We start from the raw sequence: 23,107 nt of genomic DNA on the forward strand, positions 1-23,107 counted from the left end.
ATATATATCACTATAAATAAAAAGCCACATTGCTGGGCACGTTGCTGCTCTTCTGAGCACGCCCCGGGATGCTGCTGAGGTCGGGTCCCATCCGGGCAGGGGACGGGTGCTGGTGACACGAGCGAGGGCAGCGCCCAGCAGGTGACAGCGGGTTGTGTGGGATGGGGCTGGGCAGGAGAACTGGGGCTGGGAGCCTGTGGGGCTGGGGGGGTTTTGCTGTTCCTGCTGTTCTGATGCTCCTGGTGGGATGAGCTGAGGCCAAGCAGGGAACACAGAACAAATTGAAAAGGCTTTTTTCTTTTTTCTTGCCCCAACAGAAGAACCTGCCTAAACAAATGGAAAATCATCAGCAAGTGCCAAAGGCAGATGCTCCCCTGCAGACCCCGGAGACCCCGGGAACAGGCACATCCCCCCCTGGCCCAGGGGCTCCCGACTTGGGCAGCATGTGAGTTGAAACTGGGGGTGATAGTGCTGAATCATGTTTATAAAGTAATTTTAAGTTACAAACGGAGGTTTCTATGCACATGCACGAATTGGGAGCGTTTCCTGCACATATTCCTCATCTATGTCCCGCGATGGTTCCAAGCCGAATCGCACTGAGGGATGTCCAGACATGCATTTGAATTGTTTGTAAGATGTGTGTAACCCACCCCATGGCTTATAAAAGATAAATGGTGCAATTATTATCTGCTCCCTAAAATATATTTGACTTTTAGAGAATGTGCCGGTGAGATGCCTTTGTAGACCCATTTTAATTAATTGATGGGTGCCGTGGCCGTCACTGACATCCCCGTCACTGGGGCGGCAGGACAGCATGGCCGTCCCACCGGTACCCGCTGCCCAGAGCCCTCGGGTGCTGCTGCGTCCTGACGGAACGCAGCCCTGATGGTGGGGACCAGAGGATGGGGACACGCAGACCCCAAGTTTCCATGGCAAGGAGGCTGCAGGGCAGGCGGGGAGGAGCAGCTGTCACCCCGGTACCTGCTCCTGCCATCCATCGCCCCACCAGCTGATTAACCTCAAACCCATGATCCGGTTCTCTTTGCCGTGCAGCTACAGGCGAATATTCAGACATGACCACCACCTAGAGGCTAACACGCTAAGTGAAGCCATTTTAGGAAGGTTTATAGCCAAAATGGGCCAAAAACGGGGTTGGAAATATTTCAAGAGCCTGAATTGAGCAGCAGTGGGAGCTGGGGACCTGGACCACCCTCCACTGACCCACTGGTGGCCATCACCTCAACCTCAGCCCACGCAACAGCAGCACCAGGCCAACGTGTCACGCTGTGGGGACACTTAAGGAGACAAGTTTTGCAAAGGGCAGAAGAATGAGGTGTCCCTTCCCTCCCGCGCATCCTCCCCTCTATGACGATTTTTGAGATCTGTGTGGGCAACGAGTTCCGCAGCTTTAATTCCACATCGCGTGAAAAATGTTCGTCTTGCATCTGCCACTCGGTAATTTCATTTGGTGCCTCTTTGTTCGCTTTGTTTTCCAACACAAGAGCCATCGACCCCCGTTCGCCCTCCCCATGCCACCGCACGAGTCTGTACATCTCCCTCCTCCTTTTTTCACCCCTGTCTGTCAGTTCTTTGCAAGACAAAAAGGGCAATTTATCTAATCGTTGCTGATATAATGTGCTAAAACTCCCCTTTACCCTCCAACAGTTAATTACACTTGTTAATGATTTTAATTGCTCCCAATGTAATGGGCCAGGTATAGAGGAGGATCCCAGCGGGCTACACAGGCACAAACACAAAGCAGGAAAGTCAGTGTTTGCTCTAAAGAGCTGCATTGATATAACCAGTCTGTAACAGTGAAGCTGGAACAGGGAAAGCTTGGCTTAAATTTGCAAAATTCTGTTTGTAGCATGGACAGATTTACAGGAGGCGGCCTTAGGGGAAAGCCGATCTGGAAGAATTTCCCTTGGACTGGCCTGTTGGGGCCACTTCCACGCAAAATGCAACTGTGACTTGGCCGTGGAGTTACAGCCGGCACCTCTGTGATGGTTAAATATGGTTATATGAAGGAAGAAATCAAATCAAGCAAACTTTGAGCCCGGGTGGAAAGCTGAGGCCCAGTCCTAGGCTTAGCGACAGCCTCCCGCTAAGGACAAGACTTGTGCTGTGGGGAACGGCGGCCCCATATCGGTAAAACAAAAAAGATGATTTGTGGCCTGGCGGAGCAGCGTCTGCCAGCGCCCTCATAGCCAGGACGAAACCCGAGAGTCGCCGCAATCTAAACCTTCTCTGCTGCTCCTTTTATCTTACGGGGCGGGGGGAGAATAACAAACAGAAGAGAACCAGAAAGCTTTGTGGCTAAGATGTCTCACATCTGGTTTGAGCTCCAAGAAATGTACTTCCCCCCTAACACTCCTCCCCGAATTGTTAATGTTAAACAAACAAAAGCCCAGCGATTTTTCTGGATTTCAGCTCTCGTGTGACTTCCAAGCAGCTTTGACTGTGAATTCCAGGCTGGTCCTCCGTCCCCGAGGAAGGCGACGCACCTCGCTTGGCTGGGGGGCAGGCAAAGCCAAAGATCCACGTCCTGGGATGGCATGTGAGTACCGGCTGGGGACACCGACGCCAGGGGGCACAAGTGGTTTTGACCACTCTATTTTTAGATTTCAACACAGCATTTTTTGCCTGTGTTATTTATTCTTCCCTCCTCCCCGCCCCTTTTTTTTAAGAACATCTGGAAATGTTTAAGATGTGTCCAATTGTATTAACATGCCTTTGAGAGCTCTGGTGTCAATTGGATTTCCACTCTTGGAGCTTTCTAATTTGTGAGTTTATTCCTTTTATATTACGTAAGCACCAACTTAATTTCGCTGCTCTCAGGTGTTACGTCAGCCTGAAGTTCACGCTGATGCATCTGGCCATCACTTAAGTGTTTCCCTTCGACACCTTTGGCGCGATTCCCTCGCTGGCACCATGGGAAGAAGGCGGTTTGGTTTCTCCAACACCTTATCCCGCCAGCCCATCGCTGTCATCTTCCAGCAGTGTGGGCAGATGAAGCTAAATCGGGGCAGATGTAACCATTAAATAAAAGAACTCGGGGCGGTGTGCGGGACCACCACACTGCTCCCCTCCTTGAGTCTAATCCTCATCACGCTGCTTCAAAAGCCGGGGATGGTGGCTAAATGAGACACTGATAAGTTCTGTCACGCACCTCGATGCTCGCTGGTGACCGGCCCTCCTCTCCTTGGGGCACGGGGACGGTCTCTGGCCAGAAGCCACGGTGACATTGTTCTCTCCGAACACGAGCGGCTCCTCGAGAGCTGCAGAGCGCCGGGGCCCGAGGGTGTTCCCAGCTCTCGGGAACCCATCCAGGACATCACTTTGCAGAGCAGGAGCCCCCACGCCAGCTGCGCGGGGAAGGAACATCACCACTGGGACAATTAGAAAGGAGAACCATCCGTTTCTGTTCAGAAGATTCAATTTTCTTCCCGCTTCATCAGATTAACACCAATGTAACTTCATTAACTACCAGGGAAGTTGCTCTTGATCTGAAAATCAGACCTGTCGGGTTTTCTGGCTTTTGCATGCAGTCGCTCCATTCTGAGGAGCAAAGGTGGATGCTGATGTGCCTACAAAAGCCTTTGTCGTATGTGGGTTGGGGGGTGAGGTTTTTTCCTTTCCCCCATTTTAAATGCATAATTTACTCTTTTTTTTGTTTTACACCTTGCTCTGATACTCTTTGCTTGCTGATGGCTCCACGCTTTTCCTCTGCCGTTCCTCCCCCGTGCTGCTCCAGCACATCGCTGCTGCTGGCCACCAGAAGCCTCCAGACACTTCCTTCCACTTCAAACCTCCCTCGCCAGGCCGCTGAGCAAGGTTTTGCTAAGCCTTTAATTATTCTAACAAAGCAATAAGCAAATGCTTTCCCAAGTTGTGTTGAAGATCCAGTAAGAACACACATTATTGAGAGCAATGAGAAGCCTCAGTATTTTCTTTAAAAGTTTGCAGGCATCCTGAAGTCACCTCAGCCCCGTGCTGCGCTAGAGCCCGCGCCAGAAGTCCTGGCACAAGTTGTATTGATGCACCAAGAGAACGATAAAAATCCTAGCGAAGAGCCTTGCTTTGTCCAATGACTCCCACTGAACAAAATCATTATGATGAGCCCCTTAGCAATAAACATTAATGTGATCCCTCCAGTGTTGCACTGCAACAGGGTCATCGCTCACTGCTGTCTCACTGTATTAACCTTGTCTCTGTATCCGTACACTCCCAGGTGAGGCTTGTCAAACTACCTCGAACGACGAGGAATATGCACAACGCTATGACCAGCAATATCGTCTCCTTTCACCAGGTGTCACTGCAAAATCCAAGGCAATGGCTTAACGTAGATAACTGAGCTACAAGGGCATCTCCCCACTGCAAGCTGTCGCCGAACTCGCTTTAAATCTCTTCCTCCAGCTAAAAATATCATCATGACACCTCAGAACCCTCGGTATCTTTAGACTCGTGAATCCATTCACCACATCTTGGAAGGTCTGTAATTGTTATTATTCGTTATGATAATCGAGCTCCTGCAGCTCATTTTGTTTGCCTGGCAATCCTATCGATTTGTCATAATTGGCACTAGAATAGGCAAGAATCTGCCACTTGCACTCTCCGGGAAGGAAGGTTCTCCACATATTCCACCTGAAAGCAGATACACCCAGCTGACTGCTCTCCGAAAAGGTTTTCTCCCTTCCAAACCTCAGCTTTTTGGTCAACCGTAACTGAAGCAAAGCTTGTGAGCTGCCGTGGAGCTTTGATTTAGTGCCTGGACATGAGGATTTGGCAGAAGACAGGCGATATATTCAGTTGTGCAACTCGCTCAGTGCCCCATTGCTCAGAAAAGTTGGGAATTGGAGCGAGGAGGTTTGCTTGCAAAGCTCTTAAGCAATTTTCCGTACTTATTTGAAACAGGAATCTGATTAGAACAATAGTTATAGAATTAAGAACAACTCTTGCCCTGGCACTAGACGAGGAAGAACTAAACAAAACCAAACACTCAATTGTATGCTTTTGTTTAACAACCTCAGTATTAAAATGGAGAAACATGGCCTGACATATAGAACAACCTCAATTAGCATCTGACAGGCTGATTATACCTTGGCAAATGGATGAGCCCTTTGCTAAGAAGAAAATATCAACCATAGTCATAGCGGCTGCTGTTACTTAAATAATCACGCTTGAAACGCACCGTGATGAGAGGATAAAGCCAAAGAGAAATGGTCCCAGGCTACCGAGATTTGGAGGAGCTCACCTCAGTCAGACCCTAAAAATGATTGTCCTATGTCCTAAGCACACTGCTGGGCTCGCTAGTGATCTTTTCTTATGCAAAAGCAGCCAAAATTCAGTAATTTTTAGGTATAAAAGTATCAGGATGACATTTGAACTATTGTTGGGTCCTCTTCAAACTGGGACATTCAGAATTGCCCTGATTTTACTAAATTAGCTTTAGTTTTTCCAACACTGACCTGTGCACCTGATAGGAAACAACCCCAGGAGGAAAAAAGCAAAGAAAAAGGCCCCTAAAAACTCTCTCCCCTCCACTGCTGAGGAATCACAGAATCACAGAAAGACCATAGGAAGATGTAGCACAGTTAACCCTGGTGCTTTATAGAGCAGTTCTACAGAATAAAAAGTGGTGCAGGAGGAATAAAAATCCCTGGTGCTTTAGGCCTTGAAAATTAAATCCACATTAGAACATCATCCGGTAGCCAGTGCCCTGGGGCACTGATCTCCAAACACACACTTAACACAAGACACTGCGCTGAGACGCCAAGTTAGGTTTTGGATACGAGATGAAATACGTGAGCTCTTGGAATTCCACGTATCTGGGCTGCGAAACAATTTAATGTACAAGATAAGGTTTCTGCATTGCAGGCGTTTTTCTTCTTATTAAATATATAATGTATTTGGTTATAAGTGTGAAGAGACTTTATATAAAGGAGGTTTTAGGAGGAAAAATTGAGGAAATTTCCTTGAGGAAATTGCATAGAATAGCTGTAGCAAACCGCAGGCTAGGTAAAACCAGTATCAGACCCCCATTTGACTACTGTCTTGTCTAGCTGTCATTTCCCAGAAAAATGAAGCTCATGGTAAAGGAAAGCACTTCTGTACACATAGGTGTTATTGTGCTAGGAGAAGCCAAGCGAGCCCAAGAAAACATTCTGTAACATGTGTTTAAAGAAGAAAACCATAACAGTTGTTCAAGTCTGCACTTTAACCAGGACTGTGATCATCCTGACATCCATGATTTCAGCCATGAAGGGTTTAACGTAAACGTGGGAGTCTTAAAGCCTCTGCAACATTTCCAAGAGGGAAGAACCCCCCTCTAAATCATAATCAACAGGCACATAAGTCAGACAATACCCTTCAGAATTTATAACAGCTCTAATGCTCAAGGTGTATTGACGAACCGGCACGTGTCCTCTGAAATCATCTATTCCCACGCTGGCTGCTCAGAGGCTGCCCCAAAAGTTGGGGTTTTTTCCCCAGCAGAAGCCGGGGCTCAGGCTCTCACACCGCGGCCCAGCGCTCCTCGGGAACGCGGCAGCTTCCAGCAGCACGTTTGCAGCACAAGCAACAAACCACAATCAGCTTTTGAGGAGTCTTTTTTATTAAGATAAATCCAGCAAAATTCCTAACAGTGGGTACATACAACCAACCTGCCCTTTTAAAAGAAATGTTTGTATTTCATTTAAAAACATGATTACACTTTTATTTATTTTATTTTTTTTTTCAAAACTGACAAAATAAAATTACATTTGGGAAACAACAGATTTCCAGCTCTTAGGTTTTTCATGAAAATAGCTCACCTTCTTTATAAAAGCAACCCACAGAACCACTGGAATGTTTAACACAGTTATTTGTTTTGAGACCTCCCCACTTTAAGAAACCATACAACACATACAAGGGAAAAAATTAAAATCTGAAGTCTGTAAGCATGACTTACACAAAAAGGGACACACTGACAGAAGTCAAAAGCTACCACCACTTATTCTTTCCATGTACCATACAAACTATTACAATCACAAAATTTAAAAACAATGATTTTTTTTGTTGTTGTTTTGTTTGTTAGGGATTTAATTCCCAAGTAACCGAGATGAAGATGTTCCATAATTAAATTCATGCTAAAAAAACCTGCATTTATAAAATAGTTGATAAAAATATTCCTCTCTGTTAACAATACAGCATGGAGGTACGGATACCAAATGATGGAGATACAGGGCAGGGTGAACATTACTCGGACTTGGCTTCCTTATCATCAGATGCTTCAGCAGCTGGTGCCTAGAAAAATGGTTGGGAAGAATAGAAATATTATTGGTAATGCTAATCAGACTCCATTCTAGCGAGCAGCAAAGAGAGACTAGTTTGTTAGCGCACAGACAACGTTTTGTGTGGACAGACAAAAATGCACAGCTACTACCAAAAATACCAACACAACAACATGTCAGCTGGCAATTCTAAAAATTAAAACACAGGTATTATTTAATTATGGAGTTAATTTTGGAAAGTTAAGTGCCTCCAAAGAGGCAGAAGTTGAGAACATATTTTAGATTAATCATATGCTAGGGAAAGTTCAAGTCCTCATCTATGTAAGTCACAGGGAATTGTAAGAATTACACATAGATGTGTGATACTTGTCTATTGTCCAAACTTTGGGGAAATCAGTTCTCACCTGTTTTCTATATAAACGTCTGCTATTACTTTTTAAGTCAACATACCAAAATCGCAAAGCTCCTACCACAGATCCTTTCAAGTACATTAGCCTCATATTAATTTTTAGCAAAGAAGCTCCTAAATTAGTTTTAAAAATGAAAGGACAACCTACTAAGTGGATAATGAAACTCAACACATGAAGAGAGATCACTGTAAATCAAAAGCATCACAGGCTAGTCTGAGCCTACAGGGGCAAAGGGAGCCCATAGAAAATGTCGTGCTTCTACTATCAACAAGAAATCTGCTCGAGAAGGTCACCAGGAGGCGACTGAAGCCTGTAGCTACTCCTGGCAAACAGCAGCTCTTGAGTAAGGAGCTGATAGAGTAATAACCTATAAGAAACAGGCTCGTAGATCAAAAGACAAGACTGACTTGATTTCGCAGATCTCTCGTTGAATTGTTCTGAGGCGAAGAATTGTTTTAAAGAATTGTGTAAAAACTTAAAACCAGATTTCTGGCCCAGTCCCAGCCCGTGCTGAGCAGTCCCGCAGCCCAGAGAGGACACGCGAAGCCAGCTCGGGGTTGGAGAGCAATCTTACTGAGCTCTATTGTTCCCCAAATATTCTGCATCGCACTTGTGCCAACCCCAGGAGGGACACCAGGACAGCCCAGACCACCTGTGGAAGGGCTCCGGCATGCAGCAGGAATGATTCCGAAGGAGAATGCTATTCTTTCGCGCTGTCCCTGGGAGCTGCCCTGCGCAGACACTGCAGCTCATCTCTCTTTACGGGATGGCAGTAAAAAACACCCCCCTCTGACAAGGAGGCCCAATCCTTATTTCCTGCAGATGTATTATCAATACATCCGTGTTTATTCTTGTGTTTACTGTAGCTAAAGTACCTCATTAGTTTTGGTATCTCCATTTTCAGAGTGGTTTTCTTCTTTAGCATCCTCTTGTTTAGTTTCATCTTTGCCTTTGGCTCCTTTCTTCCCTTTTGTTGCTGCCTTTTTGTCCTCCTTTTTATCATTTGCTGCTTTTTCTTTCTGTTAAGAAAACAGACCGTGATAAGGTGAACACTAATTTCCACCTCATACATCTGCATACACACATTCTCAACTCCAAAACCATCTACACGATCTGCTTCTCCACTGAGCTTCTTATTGACAAAGATGAGATGAAAGTTTCTAAGGAGAAGTGTTCTCCTTCTGTTCTGTCCTGAATGTGCTACCGGGAAGTGCATAATATAAAAAGCAGCCATGGCTGGGGTTAAAAGAATTCCAGTTTTTAATAGGCATTCAATTAAATTAGTTAAAAAATATTGGAATTGAACTGGCCTGTATTTCTGCTGTGCTGCTGAAAGACATACCACAGAACAAAAAGAACATGTACAACCAGTGGAAATGCCACAATACTTCAGATGCGCTATTAATGCCTATTTAGCAAACTGCAACCAAGCTGTAGTCAAAGGACTTTCTCCCTTCCCTGCCACAAATGTTCCTTCCTATAATAAACCATTTGTGTGACAGACAAGCTGGGGGCCCAGGAGCATCACTTCAATAACAACAACAGGTTCCCATTTATTACTCAAGCGCAGTTTCTTATAGGTGGATCAGGATAAATCAAAACAAAACTTGATGCTACAACTTCTGTAGGAGTAGTTTTCTTTACAGCCAGGGCAGAGCCCGACCCAGTACAGTAACAACCACGACTCTCCTCAGTTTCACTCCCGAGGATCTGCCTCTTGCTGCACTAAGCACACGAGCTCAGTTCCTTGCTTGATTAACCTAATTCCAACACAGCAACCAGAAATATCTGCAAAGTTACTACTCACAGGTAAGTGAAGATAAACAGATAATTACTGAACATGTGTATATATTTCTACTCAGAAGATGAAGCTGTCTCAGTGACCAGAAGTTACAAAAAGTGTAACTTCTTATTTTGACGCCTTATTAGTGTACAAAATTAATTCACCTTAAAAATGAGCTGCTTGCTAAGGGTAAACTCAGACACAGAGTGTGAGGAGCAAAGTCACCTGTTTCTTCAACGATACTGATGATTAAAAATTCACCCAAATTAACACCAAATTCTATAATAAGGCAGAAAACTTAAGACAGGAGGTGAGTAGCACCAGAATGGGTGAGGGTCTCTTTCCTCTCCCCAGACTGACCTTGCTGAGGGATTTCAGCCCACCTGGGAACTTTGCTAGGCAGTGTTTGGAGTCCCGGTCTCCTGTGCTGTGCCCACTCTGGACAAGCCTCTCACGAGGCCTCACTTATCACAGACCTGGAGTTCTCTGCAGGCCCACTCTTTGCTGATAAAGCCCCTGTTTTTGAGGAGAATTCACAGAAACTGGCATCCACGGCCAGACTGAGCAGAGGGAGCATGTCTGGCCGCACGCAGCTGTGAGGGAGGGTCCCGGGGTCTCTGCTCTGTCCTGCGATGTCCCTGGCTTCTGGGGACGAGCTAACAACTATTCTGTAAACCCTCTTCCACAACCCAGTGAGTCCAGGGCAAAAAATAGCCAAGGAGATAAAACACTCAACCTGACGGCTGCAAAGTTAAGCATCGGGGGAAACAAGAATTAAAGATGCCTGCACTATTCTTATTACATCCCCTTTTGCACAGATGTTGATCCAGTCTTCGGAGCTCTGGAGAGTCAGAAATGCAGCTCAGGTATCCCATCTTCAAACCAGCACTCCAGCACAAACCAGCACATTTTCCCAGTCTGCCTGGGGCAAGTTTTCATCTTCTGGAGTTCTGCTGTGCCGTATGCACCTGCAGCGCCTTTTAGACGTACAGCAAAGAGCTCCAGCTTCCCAGCCCATCATCCCCTTCTATACCTAAAGCATCTCACCCGCACTTTCCCCATGTAACCATCCAAAACCACAACGGAAAGTGTATGATGGGAACAGGCTTTTTAAAAACACTAAAGTTTTGTCATTTTCCACCTGCAAAATCCTAATACAATCTGATCATTTACAGATCTAAAAAGAACCAAAAGCACTGCAAACTGTGACTGCTGGGGAAGTTTGTGAGAGGAAGGGACTATAAAGAACTAACTCGTGGATTATAGAATTGTCCCCTTTTAAATTCCGAACTGTTGCTCTGTTGCTCCAAAGCACAAAGCAGCTTGAAATAGTTTCTTCTTTAGCTACACTGTCATATATGCCAATATTTTTGACATTTCCAAAAATATCCAGCTTAAGAACTTAACGGGCATGTAGAATTTTATCTCCAGTGATTAAAATCCAATGAACAGATAACTTACTGAAGAGATTGCTTTTGAATGAAAACATAGTAAGAAACTGTAATTAAAAGCATGATTTTCAATGCCTTCTCTAACTGAGTCTCTGATCTCTATTCAAAGCATCTTTTTCCCAACAATGCATTATATGAAACTTCAGAACAGCCTTGCAAGGCAGGCAGTAAAGCCTCACCACAACTGATGAAAAATCTGTTCAGTTCACCATATTCCTTCACTAGCAATTGGAAAAAATTATCTTTATATCTTTCGCATTATTTCATCTCACATAATTCAATCTTAAATCTTTAAAGAAAATTACAAAAAACCAAAATGGTTTGTTGTGGATGTTTCTTATTCCCCTATAAACAGCTTGAGAAAGAAAATTATAACTTCAGTTCAAGAGATCTCCAGGACTTACCTTAGGTGCTGCCTTTTTGGGCTTTGGCTCCGGTTTAGGTGGAGCAGGCTTCTGTACAAAACATACATAAGAAACAGAATCAGATGAATGTTATGAATGTTTTTGCAGTATGTTGGCAACTTTTGAGAACTATTCAAACATAGAACAGTTCAGAGCTGTCTGCTTAATTCTGTAGCGTAAAGGAGTAAATGTCAGAGACGGATCAGAATGTTTTGTTATCCAAACCCATGTTATGGTACAGATGCTGACAGTAGTATTAAGTAGATCGTTACTGCGTCTGGGTGTCACCATCTGCTGTGAAGGCAAGTGTGTGTCAAAAATGAACGGCATTAACATTTGGACATAACTCTACATAGGAATACACATCCTAGCTTTCACTAAAATTAAGTACTTTCGTTTTTAAATAGCAACCATTACCCACTTGGCATTTCCAAGCTGGTTTAAAAAAGGGCTGGGTTCACCAAGCGTCTGTAGAAGAGGATGCCGAGAGCCTGTTTAGGGCTGTGACTTCAGGCTGAACCCTACCGCGTGACACAGATTTACACCCTCTAGGTCTCAGTTTACCCAACAGTCAGGCCTGCAAAATCAATGGGCAAACTACAAGTCTAAGGAGAGAGCAGGTAATTTATAGAGCTACGAGCAGGTATTTGTATGGAGAAGACCTACAGAGAACAAATGCATCTTAAAATCAATATTCCTTGACTCTGGATACTCACGTGTCCAGACTGAATTTTAACTAAGGCCTAGGTTGTATCTCATGTAAGATGTCTAGAAGGGAGCCTGTCATGTGCTGATACTCAAGGACTGGAAACACAGAATAGGAGTTTTGCCTTTAAATATTGCAATACCCTAACCATACCTGTCATAATAGTGGTGGGAAAAAAACCCAACAACCACCCAAATGGTTTCTAACTATCCCCCAGAACTTAGCATCCCATGTGATGTAGTATTAAATGAGTAAATAAAGATACTTACAGCAGATAGTCTAGCTGACCTTCTCTTTGGCTGCGTAAAGAAAGACATGTCACTAACGTTCAGAGAGCATACAAAGCACTGCTTTCTCAGAACTAAAACCCAGAATTGCGCAGCACATACATTACACCACGAAGCGCCACACAGATTCTAGGAATTACGAAATTACGGGCATTATGGCGATGACGTCCCAAAAGCGCAGCTTTGTTCAGTAGCTCCCGCTCTGTGCTGCGATGTTTTTACCCTACTGAGGTGGTGATAAAGTTTATTTCCAGGAACTGTGCCATTAAGGCTCTGTCAGGCTGAAGGGGACACATTCCCCTTGGACACCCGGCGTCCACCTCAGGTGAAAGACCCAGGGATGGGCCTGGGGACCTCAAAACCAAACCCCTGAGGGTATGCAAGGGGCTCATCATTTCTGTGGAGAACCACAGCAGGATGGGGGAATGGTGGGGAAGAAGCAGCTCCTACCTCCTCCTTTGCCTCTCCTTCAGCTGGAGCCTGCAAGGAAAGCGAGACACTGAGGTAAGAAGCCGCCATTGAGGGGAATTCGCTCCTCAAAACGCTAAAAAGGGTGAGGGGAGATCCATGGCGGGTCACCCCCCCACACACCTCACAGACTACAACTCCCACAATGCCCCGCGGCCGCAGAGCCGACGCCATCGCGCTGAGGCGTCCCCGCCGTTTAAAAAGTTCCCGCCAAATTACCTGACACAACAAGGTCGTCGTCGGCCCCGCGCAAGGACAATGACGGCGACACGGAATCGGGCGCGGAGCCGCTCGCCGCCCGCGGGGGCTTCGGCCCGGTCCCGCCGGTCCCCCCGCCCCGCCGTTCGGCGGGGCGGGGGGACCGGCGGGACCGGGCCGAAGCCCCCGCGGGCGGGCGGGGGTCGCGGCGGGTGGGGGACTCGGAAAAACGGGGACACGCACACACAAAGTTACTAATTATGGTGGTGAATCCCTTCCCCGTCGTGTTGCCTTTTTTTTTTTTTTTTTTTTTTTTTTGTGCCTTCAAGGACAGTTTCAAATTCTGCGCCGCCTAATGGCTCCAAATTACCATTGCACAACCATCTGGTATGACAAGAAGTGGGAGAGGAGGGAGGGAAAAAAAAAAAAAGAGAACAAAGGCAAACGCAGGAGAAAGAAGCGAATTTAGCCACAAATCCTCCCGAGGGGTGACACGATCCGCCTTAAAATGTTGCGGGGGGCGGGAAAGGGGGTTTGGGGGCGTTCGGAGAGCGGGTTTTTGGGCGGCGGGAGCGCGGCGGCCCCGCCGTGCTGAGCCTGTGTTCTCCACAGGGGCAGCAGCAGCACTATGGCTGTTTGTAATCCAGCATGGAGACACCGCTCAGCCTTCTCCTCTGCAAACAAAACAGCCCGAAGTGAACTCGCGGCTTCGCTCCCCCCCGCAACAACCCAACCCCGCTACCCGCACCAACAACACGCCCTAAACCCTCTCCCCTCCAGTCCCAGCTCTACTTTAAAAGACACGAAAAATTCGAAAAAAAAAAATGCAAAAAAAAAAAAACCCACTCCACATACACACGCGCGCGCGCAAAAATTTTAACAGATAATTTCGCAAAGGCCGCTTTAATCTCTCCCCTTCGTTCCCTATCTCTTCCCCCTCTTTTTTTTTTAATTTTTGTACTTACCTTTCTTTTGGGCATAGTTGCACCTTAATAGTTGATTGCAAAATATACAGATAGAGATATATATCAAAAATAAATGCAACCACCAAAAAACTGTTTCAACCGTTCTGCAAAATTGCAAAAAAAAAAAAAAAAAAAGAAGATGTATAAGGGACCAAGAGTTAATTGCAGCAGAAACTGAACAAAAAAAAATCCCCCCCTCTTTATTGCAAACAGTAAAATACACCAACACGCAACCAAACTGCATGAATGGGGAGCGCGAGATGGGCCCAGCCGCCGAGTGACGGGCGCGGCGGCCAATAGGAGCGCGAGCAGCGGCGGCGGGAGGCGGGGCGTGGGGCGGAGGGGGCGGGGCGGCGGCCGTAGCGCGAGAGCCGCTGGCGGGCGGAGGGACGGTGGCTTTACGCTGTCTGCGCAGCGCGGCCGCCGAGCGCGCGCTGGATGCGGCGCCGCGGCGAGGGCCCGGCCGGCTGCCCCCGCTCGGCCCGCGGCAACCGGGCACGCCACGCGTGGAGCGGGGGCGGCCGCTTCCCCCCGGCGCTTCTCCGAGCGGCCTCCGCGCCACGGCGCGTCCTGCCCCGCTCGGCCGCAGATCCCCATCCCTCCCCCGCCCGCCTCGTTCCCCCCAGAGGCCGGGAAAGAAACTTCCCCGAAAGTTACCACAGGCCGCAGGACGACAACATGGCCGCCTCGGCGGCGGCGCCGGCCCGCCCGCTGCGGGGCTGCGGCCTGGCGGCCGGGGGCGGGCGGCGGCAGAGGCCCGGGAGAAGCTGGGCCCGCCGCTTCCCGCCCCTGCGGTACCTGTTGGAACGGGCCGGCGGAGCCCGCGGTCCCTCAGGCGGCTGCGGGGCTGCGGCCTTTGTCCAGCCCGGCCGCGCGGGGTGAGCGCGGGGCGGCACTGCCCCCGGCGCCGGGCAGCGGAGCCTTCGGGAGCAGCTTTGTCCCCGAAGTTGCGTTTTGGTGCGTTCTGTCGCAGCTTTGGGGCGTGAGATCTTCTGGAGATGGGCCTGGGAGTTTGGGTTAGGCCGTGAGGTGAAGGCTCAGACTTGTGTACGGATTAGGGAAAACGTGGTCGTTTCCAGCATAGCTAACTGCAATCTCTTGCCAGGGTCTCCACCATCTGTCCTGTGTATTTCTTTGGGAAAAGCACAAACTGTGTATTAAAACCACTTTTAGCACTGAAGGGCTTTGCAAGCGAGACCTAATGCAGGAACTACTGCTCTGGGGTGTGACTGTTCCTGCCAAAAGCCACTGTGATCTCTTTCTAAAAACCTACAATAAAGGAGATTGTGGAGTCTTCCTAGATACACTGTTTCAGCACTCAACTGCGCTTAAACCCACAAAGTTTTCCCTGTATCTGAACTGTGCTTTGGTTGTGGATGTAAGTTTCTTTGCCAAGCGTTTGGCGGATACAGAGAACAATTAACCAGCATAAATTTACGTTAACGTTTTAGATACTTTTTCACCTCACACTATCATAAACCTCATTTTTCTAGACTGAACAAATTCTCACAGGTTTAATGAACTCATAGGGCTTTCAAAACTTTTTATCATTCTTAGGCTGCTCCAGGCTCTTTCCAACTTTGCGTTCTTCCTCACATCTATATCCAATAATCAGGTCAATTAGGTAACCTGTCTCAGTGTGGAATTTGCTGACTGTGCAACAGCATCACCATGTTGGTTCAGATTCTTTTTCTGATCCCCTGTAATCCCCGGATCCCTTTCAATGCTGTTATCTGAACAGCTGTCACCCCTCTTTTTGATAAATTCATGGTGACTTTTTGATTTGTCACTTTTCACGTTCTCAAAATTCTTATATGTTAATAGTTGATTGTCTTCCTGGTCCTTGGAGTTACGCTGAGCAGTTGTCCATCCATGGGTCCACCTTTCCCCCTGTTCCTCCAGTCAATGTAGAACCATCAAAAGCCTATTTTTTTTTTGTTGATACACACTAATTATTCAAAAATGTATATGAGCGGCCTCCTAAATACTGGGGAGTGTATTTTCTGGGCACTGCCGATGTTAGTGTAACCACAGAACCAATTTCATATGAGTTTTGAGCACGAGGAGTTTCCACCGTGGGATCCTGGTTGTCTTGCAGCTCTCATGGTCATGTTGTTCAGACCCGAGACATTTTATTCCCTGATTCATTTGTCTCTAGTGTGCAAAGAGTCCAAAGGCAAGGGAAATTAGGATTCCGTCATAATGCACATGGCAAGTAATACTAATACAGGCATTTTTTGTGGCAAAATATCACAAAACACGTTTTCATGTTATGTACCTGGCTTTTAAAGTGTCCGTCGGCCTTGTTTTATATAACTTTTGGGATGAGGGGATTATTGATCTAGAGAAGGTGTTTGTGCTTGGTGAATTTTATAGTTTGTCCTAAGTAATTTTATGGTTTGTCCTGGGTAAAAATTGATTTATGTGTCACACTCAATATTGACTGCAATGAAACATTCAGTGCTTGTTAATTTGGGAGCACAAGGGTGTAACTTGGTTGATTCAGGATTCTCATTGAGTCCGTTTGTTCATCTTCAGTAAAACCTTTGGCTCAGCTACAGCTTCCTGCCTGGTCCCTGATAGTAAAGGGGATGACTCCAAGCACCAAAGTAAACGCAGACTTTCATTAAACACAAAGTACAGCTAAGAAGAAATTTCAATCCATTGCAGTCTTCCCGTTTTGGTTCTTCGAAATAAGATGTTATTTGGAGAAGCAGTCAAAACTGAGACCACTACTAAAATGAAGCCAGAAAAAGCACAAAAGAAAAAATTATTAGTTGGCAGCACTGTGTTTTATTTGCCTTTCCCTGCACAATGCTCGCAAGGTGTGCACTGCTGTGCGGGTCTCAAATGCGTGGTGACTGCCGTTACGGAAACAATTCTCTCTCTTCAAAAACAGGAGGTTATGGTAGCGCACGTGAGAAGAGAGAAGTCTGAGGAGCAGCAAGAGTCGTGTGCGTGGGCAACGTGTTGCCAGTTCTTGGCCTCTGGTGGAGTTCTGTCCCCAAAATGGGGAGACACCTTCACCGCAAGGTCACACGGTGGCAAAAAAATGCAAATGTCATACAGGGATGTGTAAATAATATAATCTGCAAACCAGGAGTGACTTCCAGGCAGATTCATCTGTCCAGAAGCAGCTGCTCACATGTGAGTTAGTTGGACTCCTGCCGTCGGCAGACAAGAGCGGGCACCTTCAGGGCTCCACTCTAGGACAGATGTGCAATCTGGCATTGAAAACAAGAAGATACATTCCCTCACCTAACAGGAGGAGATTAGTGACAGATTTGGAGACTTCTCAACACAGAAATAAGTGGAAATGTCTGTTATAACACAGGAAGATGAGGGAGGCGGCAAGGCCAGAATACACAGTTGTGACGGGACATGTCCAGTGTCTCTGTGTAGCCCACACAGATGTTACATCTGAGCGTAAATGATTACACACTATTAATTACTTTTTATGGAGCAGCTGGTCAGGGAAGCCACAAAAGGAGAATCATCTCTTGATTTGGTTGAGGGCAGTGAGCAGGACCTAACTAATCATTCTTTGAATCGGTGACCGTTACATACTTGAGTGTCACCACTCTGATCAGAGCAAGAAAAGCCAAAGAAATCCCCTCTTGGTCTTAATTTTGGAAAGGGGAACTTTGTAACAGTGAGGTGGCTTCTTGAAAACAGCTGAACGCGGTAGCTAAAAGAACAAAAGGGTTTAATGCAGCCTGGAGACATCACATTGGAAGCTCTGACCAAATGCGTATCACCTGTCGAAAACACAGAGGAGCATCAAGCATGGCTATAAAAATGACTGAAAAATCACACGTGGCTAAAAGGTGGGAGGCCATCAGAAACAAAAGGCATCCTTCCAAAAGGTGGATTTGCATTTTAATGAGGAAAACAGAAAATTTTATAAACAGCTGAAATGCAAAAATGGTTGTGTGAAAACCAGAATCGGGGGCACAACCAGCAAAATGACTTAAAAAGCACAGTAAGTCATTTTTCAGTCTCGTCAGGAGCAGGAAGCCTGAAAGACATTTTCTAGAATGAATTGACTATTGAGATATAAAAGGAACATGTAAAAAAGACAATACTGGAGCAGAAAACCCAAATTAGGTTTTTTTGCATCTGTGTTTATTGTGGAGGAGGCTGGGGAAGTTCCCAGACAGGAACTTGCAAGCTCGCCTGAGGATCTGTCTCGCGCTGAAGCATCGGTACGGGCTCGAATAAATCGACAAAGCGAATAATGACATGCTAACCATTGCCAGATGGTCCTCGCCGCACCCGCAGAAGCGTGCGAGCCCTCCTCTAAAACCGGCTCCGCACAAAACCCGAGGAGATGGCCCGTGTTACTTTTCGCATCCTTTCCTGAGGAGGCTCTGCGCCTGAGAGGGCTGTGACCAAGTAAACACCGTGAAGGTTTGCAAAGCCTTTAGCACTTTGGTTTTTTTTAACAAGTCTTTCCAACAGCCATTTGAAGATGCCCAGAACATGAGTGGCAAGCAGGAGAGCAACCCTGTGAGCAGACCCTTTAACCGAAGCTGACTTGGTCCTAGGAAACCCCAAGACCTCTGCAGCTGTGAATTCACGGGCTGTCTCCAAGTATGTCAAAACTTCTCTTCGAACAACAGCACAGCAGGCATCACGGGCCATTTGCAGCTGTGCTTCCCCTTCTTTTAGCTGGCTCTGAGCTCACAGCATGCAGGAACTGCAGGTTTCTCACTGGATGGGCTCAGGGAAGGCAGGATTTAGTGTTCAGAACACAAAAATGTGTTCTGTCCAGCCCAGGTCCTAAGTCAGCGGGAGCCAGGGAGCAGGCCAGGCTGTTGGCAGACTTGTGGATTGCATCTTGTCAGAGGGCAGCAGCTCGCTGAGAATGCCCAGTTGAACAAACGACCCTAAAACAGCATTAAAGGAGTGACTATTCCTGTTATTCTGGCTGAAATCCTGGTACCTGTAGTGTTCCGTGTCCTTCCCTCGGGTACTTCAGGGTAACTAAGTGCACGTCAGGAACACGTGCAGGGCTTGGCAGAGCCAGGGCTGGCCAGGGGCTTGGGGCTGCCAGGATGGTTGGCCAGTCCGAAGCACAAGGAAAGTGAGAAATGAAACGTTAAGGGGGGTGTTGTGCATGGGCAGAAGTCAGCAGAGGGACGGGAAGGTGTCCGGGGCAGGGAACGGTGACCATCCCCATGCCAGCTGCTGTAGCCGAGTCCTGTGACACTGCTGTCGCTAATCGTGTCAGCCTGGCCGTGGTGCAGGCAGCAGCAGGGAGCCGGAGCAGGGTCTGGGGTCCGGCTGCCGGTACCCAGCGCTGGCCGAGCAGGTGGCCCTAGCAAGAATGTGACCTCTGCTGAGGTCTCAGTGCTGGTGCAAACATAGTGCTGGAGCACAAACGCAGAAGCTCCAGCTCTTGGACTAGTTGGCATCTCTGGCTTCAATTTTAGTGGGTTTCGTCTTTTTTTTTTTTTTTTTTTAATGCACAAGGTGTACTTTGCCAAAAACATTTGAAAGGCTTGCCCGGCCTTTGTCTTGGGTAAAGATTGCACACCTGCCCAGAGCACTCCTGGCAGGCAGTTGGCTTTAATGCGAACAAACCTGTAAAGCGGAACAGCCGGTGCAGAGGACCCACACGATGTACGCTGTGCAGCGCTGTGCGCTGTGTGCGCACCTGGAGTCACCCTCCAGCCTGGTTTCGTCCAGATGCCATCGCACGCGCCCGCTGCGCGGCTGCTCCCCACCGCCAGCTCATCACAGCGCGGGACCTGCTGCTGCGAGATGCACTCTGAGTGTGCGCTGCAGATCCCAGCTCAAATCCTCGGGTCAGCTTTGGGCCCGTCATGCCAAGAAAGCCCTTGAGGTGCTGGAGCGAGCTGGGAGAAGGGAACGGAGCTGGTGAGGGGCTGGAGCACAAGTGTGATGGGAGCGGCTGAGGGACCTGGGGGGTTCAGCCGGAGAACAGGAGCTGAGGGGAGACCTTCTGATCTCTGAACTGCCTGAAAGGAGCTTGGAGCCGGGGGAAGTCGGGCTCTGCTCCCCAGGAACAAGCGCCAGGAGCAGAGGAAATGGCCTCAGGTTGCACCAGGGAAAGCTGAGTTTGGATGTGGGGAACAATTTCTTTCCCAAAGGGCTGTCGGGCGTTGGAACAGGCTGCCCAGGGCAGTGCTGGAGTCACCATCCCTGGAGAGGTTTAAAAGATGTCTAGATGATGCTCTTTGGCACATGGGTTAGGGGCAGTGTTGGGTTATGGTTGGACTCGATGGACTTGAGGGTCTCTCCAACCGCAATGTTCGGTGATTCTGTGATTCCACATCACATCACAGCATCTCTGCTCACAGGTCTCTGCTCTGCTGTGAGCCCCACTCCTTCGCCCCAAGGGAAATCCCTCCCTGACGAAGGGACCGGCAAACGCAGGGGGAGCTGTTCGGTGCCCCTGTAACGTGCTTCCAGGTTGCCCTCCTCCCCCTCTTCCTTCTCTTTTCTTCCTCCTCCCCCTCCCCCTCTCTTCCTCCTCCTCTTCCCGCCCGAGGCGCGGCCGCTGCCGCCTCTGTCCAGCAGGGGGCGCGGCGGGGCCGGCAGCGCCGGGGCCGCGCGGGCGATGGCGGCGCTTGTGGGGCCCGGGGTGGAACCGGTTGCGGGGCCCGGGGTGGAACCGGCGCCGAACCGGCGGTTCCGCCCCCGCGCTGCCGCCGCAGCCGCACTGAGCTGCTCTCACGGCAGGGACTGTTTCCAGCCTCGCTTTGAGCCGCCTCTTGTCGTTTAATATCCGTAGGGATGCGTGTGGGCCGGTGAACGCCCTGCGCCCGAGCGCCGCTGCAAACGTTAAACCAGGAGTAGGTGCTTTGTGTTGTGTTTTATTTAACAATTAACACTGAGCACCAGGTTCTGTGCGACGTGTTTTACTCCCTCGTGCACATGCTGCCATGTCGTGCAGAATTTACAGAGTCACGGAATGGGAGGGACAGGGATCATCACATCCAGCGCCTGTCCCTAAATTCACACCGTGTGTCAAAGGAAGCAATGTGAAAACCAGAATAGATGCTTCATAAAAAAGGGTATCTTGCCTACTCTGAAAAAAATATGTTTTCAACAGAATAGCATCTACAAGGAGAACTTTCTGAAAAACATTTGCCAGCTTCTCAGACGCTTATTTTGCCTCTACCAGAAAAACAAAACAAAAACCAGCAAAACCAAACCCAAACAATAAACCAACAAAAAAACAGCTCTCCTATCCCGCAGCTCTGTATATTATAATATATTCTATATGAAAACATGGAAACTTTGGCCTTGCTCTGTTTCCAAATGAGGAGGAAGAGGAGAAGCGGATCTCCTGGGCTTCCACACACAAGTTGTGGCCGGACATGGGTGAAGTCAGGGGACACTCGGAGTCACCGTTTGCCGCCTGGCCCCGGTTATCAGCCAGTTCGGTAGGCTGGGTTTGGAAATGAGAAATGGATTTCTGATTTAGTGCTGAGCTGCCATTTCTCACCGATCCCATGTTCCTCCATGTTGGGAGTTCTGACAGATCTGGATCGTCTTCTCTCACCATAGTACAAGTGCAATCGGAGAACGGAACCTGGCACGTTCTCACGTTACTGGCCAAATATTTGCGACTGGATTCTGAATGCATTTCTCTCCGTGGTTACAAAGGAGCTGTTGAGCCTCTGGAGGACATGTGCTTTCTGACCCTTTGTACAAGAGCGATTTTTCAGTTGATTAGTGTAATATCTTTCATTGCGAGATTCTACTACATGTTTTAAAAATAGCTTAATTTTTGGGTGCTCAGAAGCCCCCATCCTTGTCTGTGCTCTAAGAAAAATGCAAGGTTGTTGTTTTTTTTTTTTTTTGCCATTACTGGCAATATTTTTATCTGAAACCCCCAGATGACTCCAGGGCGGCCAATCCATTGGGCTCCGCATCAGAGAGCAGTTACACTCATGCTGCCGCTTCCTCAGTGTTGCAGCTTCATAATATATAAAATAATCCAAACCAAAATGCAACTGTTTAATTTTCCTTCTGGTGAAAGAGATGGCAATAAAAGATGCCACCTGACGAGATGGCCTTGTACAAACACGGGCTACAGCAAGTGCAGAAAGGAATCGAGGAAACACCAACTATCACTAAATATTATATACATATTATTTTGTTGGCTGCACAAGAACAATAGATTTTCCTCTTAGAGGCATAATATCAATTTGTTCAGTTTATTTGAGGTTTTGGCCTACCTTGAGAAGGATAATTAAACACTTCACAACTGTTAAATAGAACAAAAATAATACCATGGATTTTATATGAGTAGCCTGGGAATAGAAAACATTGTGCTTTTCTGCCAATAGAGTAGAAAATTTACTATTATGGGTCAGGAAAACCTCGTTGTTTCAATAAGACCCAATTCGTGTATTGCTCTTAACTCAATAAATCTTCTTTCATGAAGATAAAATGCTTTCTAAAGTGCACTTTTGAGAGTAATGATTACAGCAGGTTTTTAGTAGGCAGAAAGACAAGGTGCAGCTCATTCGGAATTGCAGCTCGGAGGAGCCGAAGGGCGTTGCGAGGAGGAGAGGAGGGCAGGCGTCCTGCCAGCGGAGCGACCGGTGAGCCCAAAGTTCAAATAAATCATCTTTCCCCTTCTCCACCTGCATTTTTTCGTTCGTTCTGATAAGCCGTGGTATCTACCTCTCGTATTCCTTGCCATAAATCTGATTACAGACCGGCACGGAGCGTGGGGCGTTGGGGGAAATGGGAATTATCAGTGCGTTTCTCAAGCAGCTGTGAAAGGGGCTGTACAAGCAGATCTGAAGAAACATTCCTTGAAGAATTTTAATCTCCTGGACTTAACTCAGTTTGTTTTAAAGAGATTAAAAAGTACGCCGTTTGTTTTATTAAATTTTGAAATTCCCGGAACCAGGGAATTTTGTGTACCATCATCCTAAATAGATTTTGGTTTATTGCCTTTTCAAAACCTACATAAATCTCACGACAGTCTCAAAGATTCAGGTAAGTATCATAAGTAATATAAAAATCAGGCATGTCATCCTCCAGATAGTCTTCCTTCCTCTTACTGTTGGCAAATTAATAAAATGAATATAAGTGACTTAATTCAGTAGACCTTTTAATTCAACAGGCTTTTAAAAAAATCATAGAATGATAGAATGGTTTGGGTTGGAAGGGACCTT

General features: G+C 47.3%; 1 protein-coding gene and 1 long non-coding RNA gene across 4 annotated transcripts in view; one reads left to right on the plus strand and one right to left on the minus strand.

Moving 5' to 3' along the window:
• LOC309444375 overlaps nucleotides 1-6,772 on the plus strand; it is a 46,099-nt gene extending 39,327 nt beyond the window's left edge. The window contains exons 3-5 of one of the 3 annotated variants that reach the window (XR_014185013.1): nucleotides 318-445; nucleotides 2,431-2,557; nucleotides 2,839-6,772. This is a non-coding gene — a long non-coding RNA (uncharacterized lncRNA). The other 2 variants (XR_014185014.1, XR_014185015.1) reach the window with 2 other exon arrangements.
• On the minus strand, nucleotides 6,591-14,187 carry HMGN5 (high mobility group nucleosome binding domain 5). Its single transcript, XM_082062129.1, has 7 exons — nucleotides 14,171-14,187; nucleotides 13,944-14,047; nucleotides 12,763-12,792; nucleotides 12,295-12,324; nucleotides 11,320-11,370; nucleotides 8,557-8,700; nucleotides 6,591-7,284 (listed from the first exon to the last, which is right to left on the minus strand). Exons 2-7 carry the CDS (start codon nucleotides 13,956-13,958, stop codon nucleotides 7,237-7,239), a joined length of 318 nt encoding a protein of 105 aa, XP_081918255.1. The 5' UTR covers nucleotides 13,959-14,047; nucleotides 14,171-14,187; the 3' UTR covers nucleotides 6,591-7,236.
• Nucleotides 14,188-23,107: the final 8,920 nt, after the last annotated feature.

Source organism: Streptopelia decaocto (genome assembly GCF_964273445.1).
Source record: "Streptopelia decaocto genome assembly, chromosome: 10".
Classification (NCBI taxonomy): Eukaryota; Metazoa; Chordata; class Aves; order Columbiformes; family Columbidae; genus Streptopelia; species Streptopelia decaocto.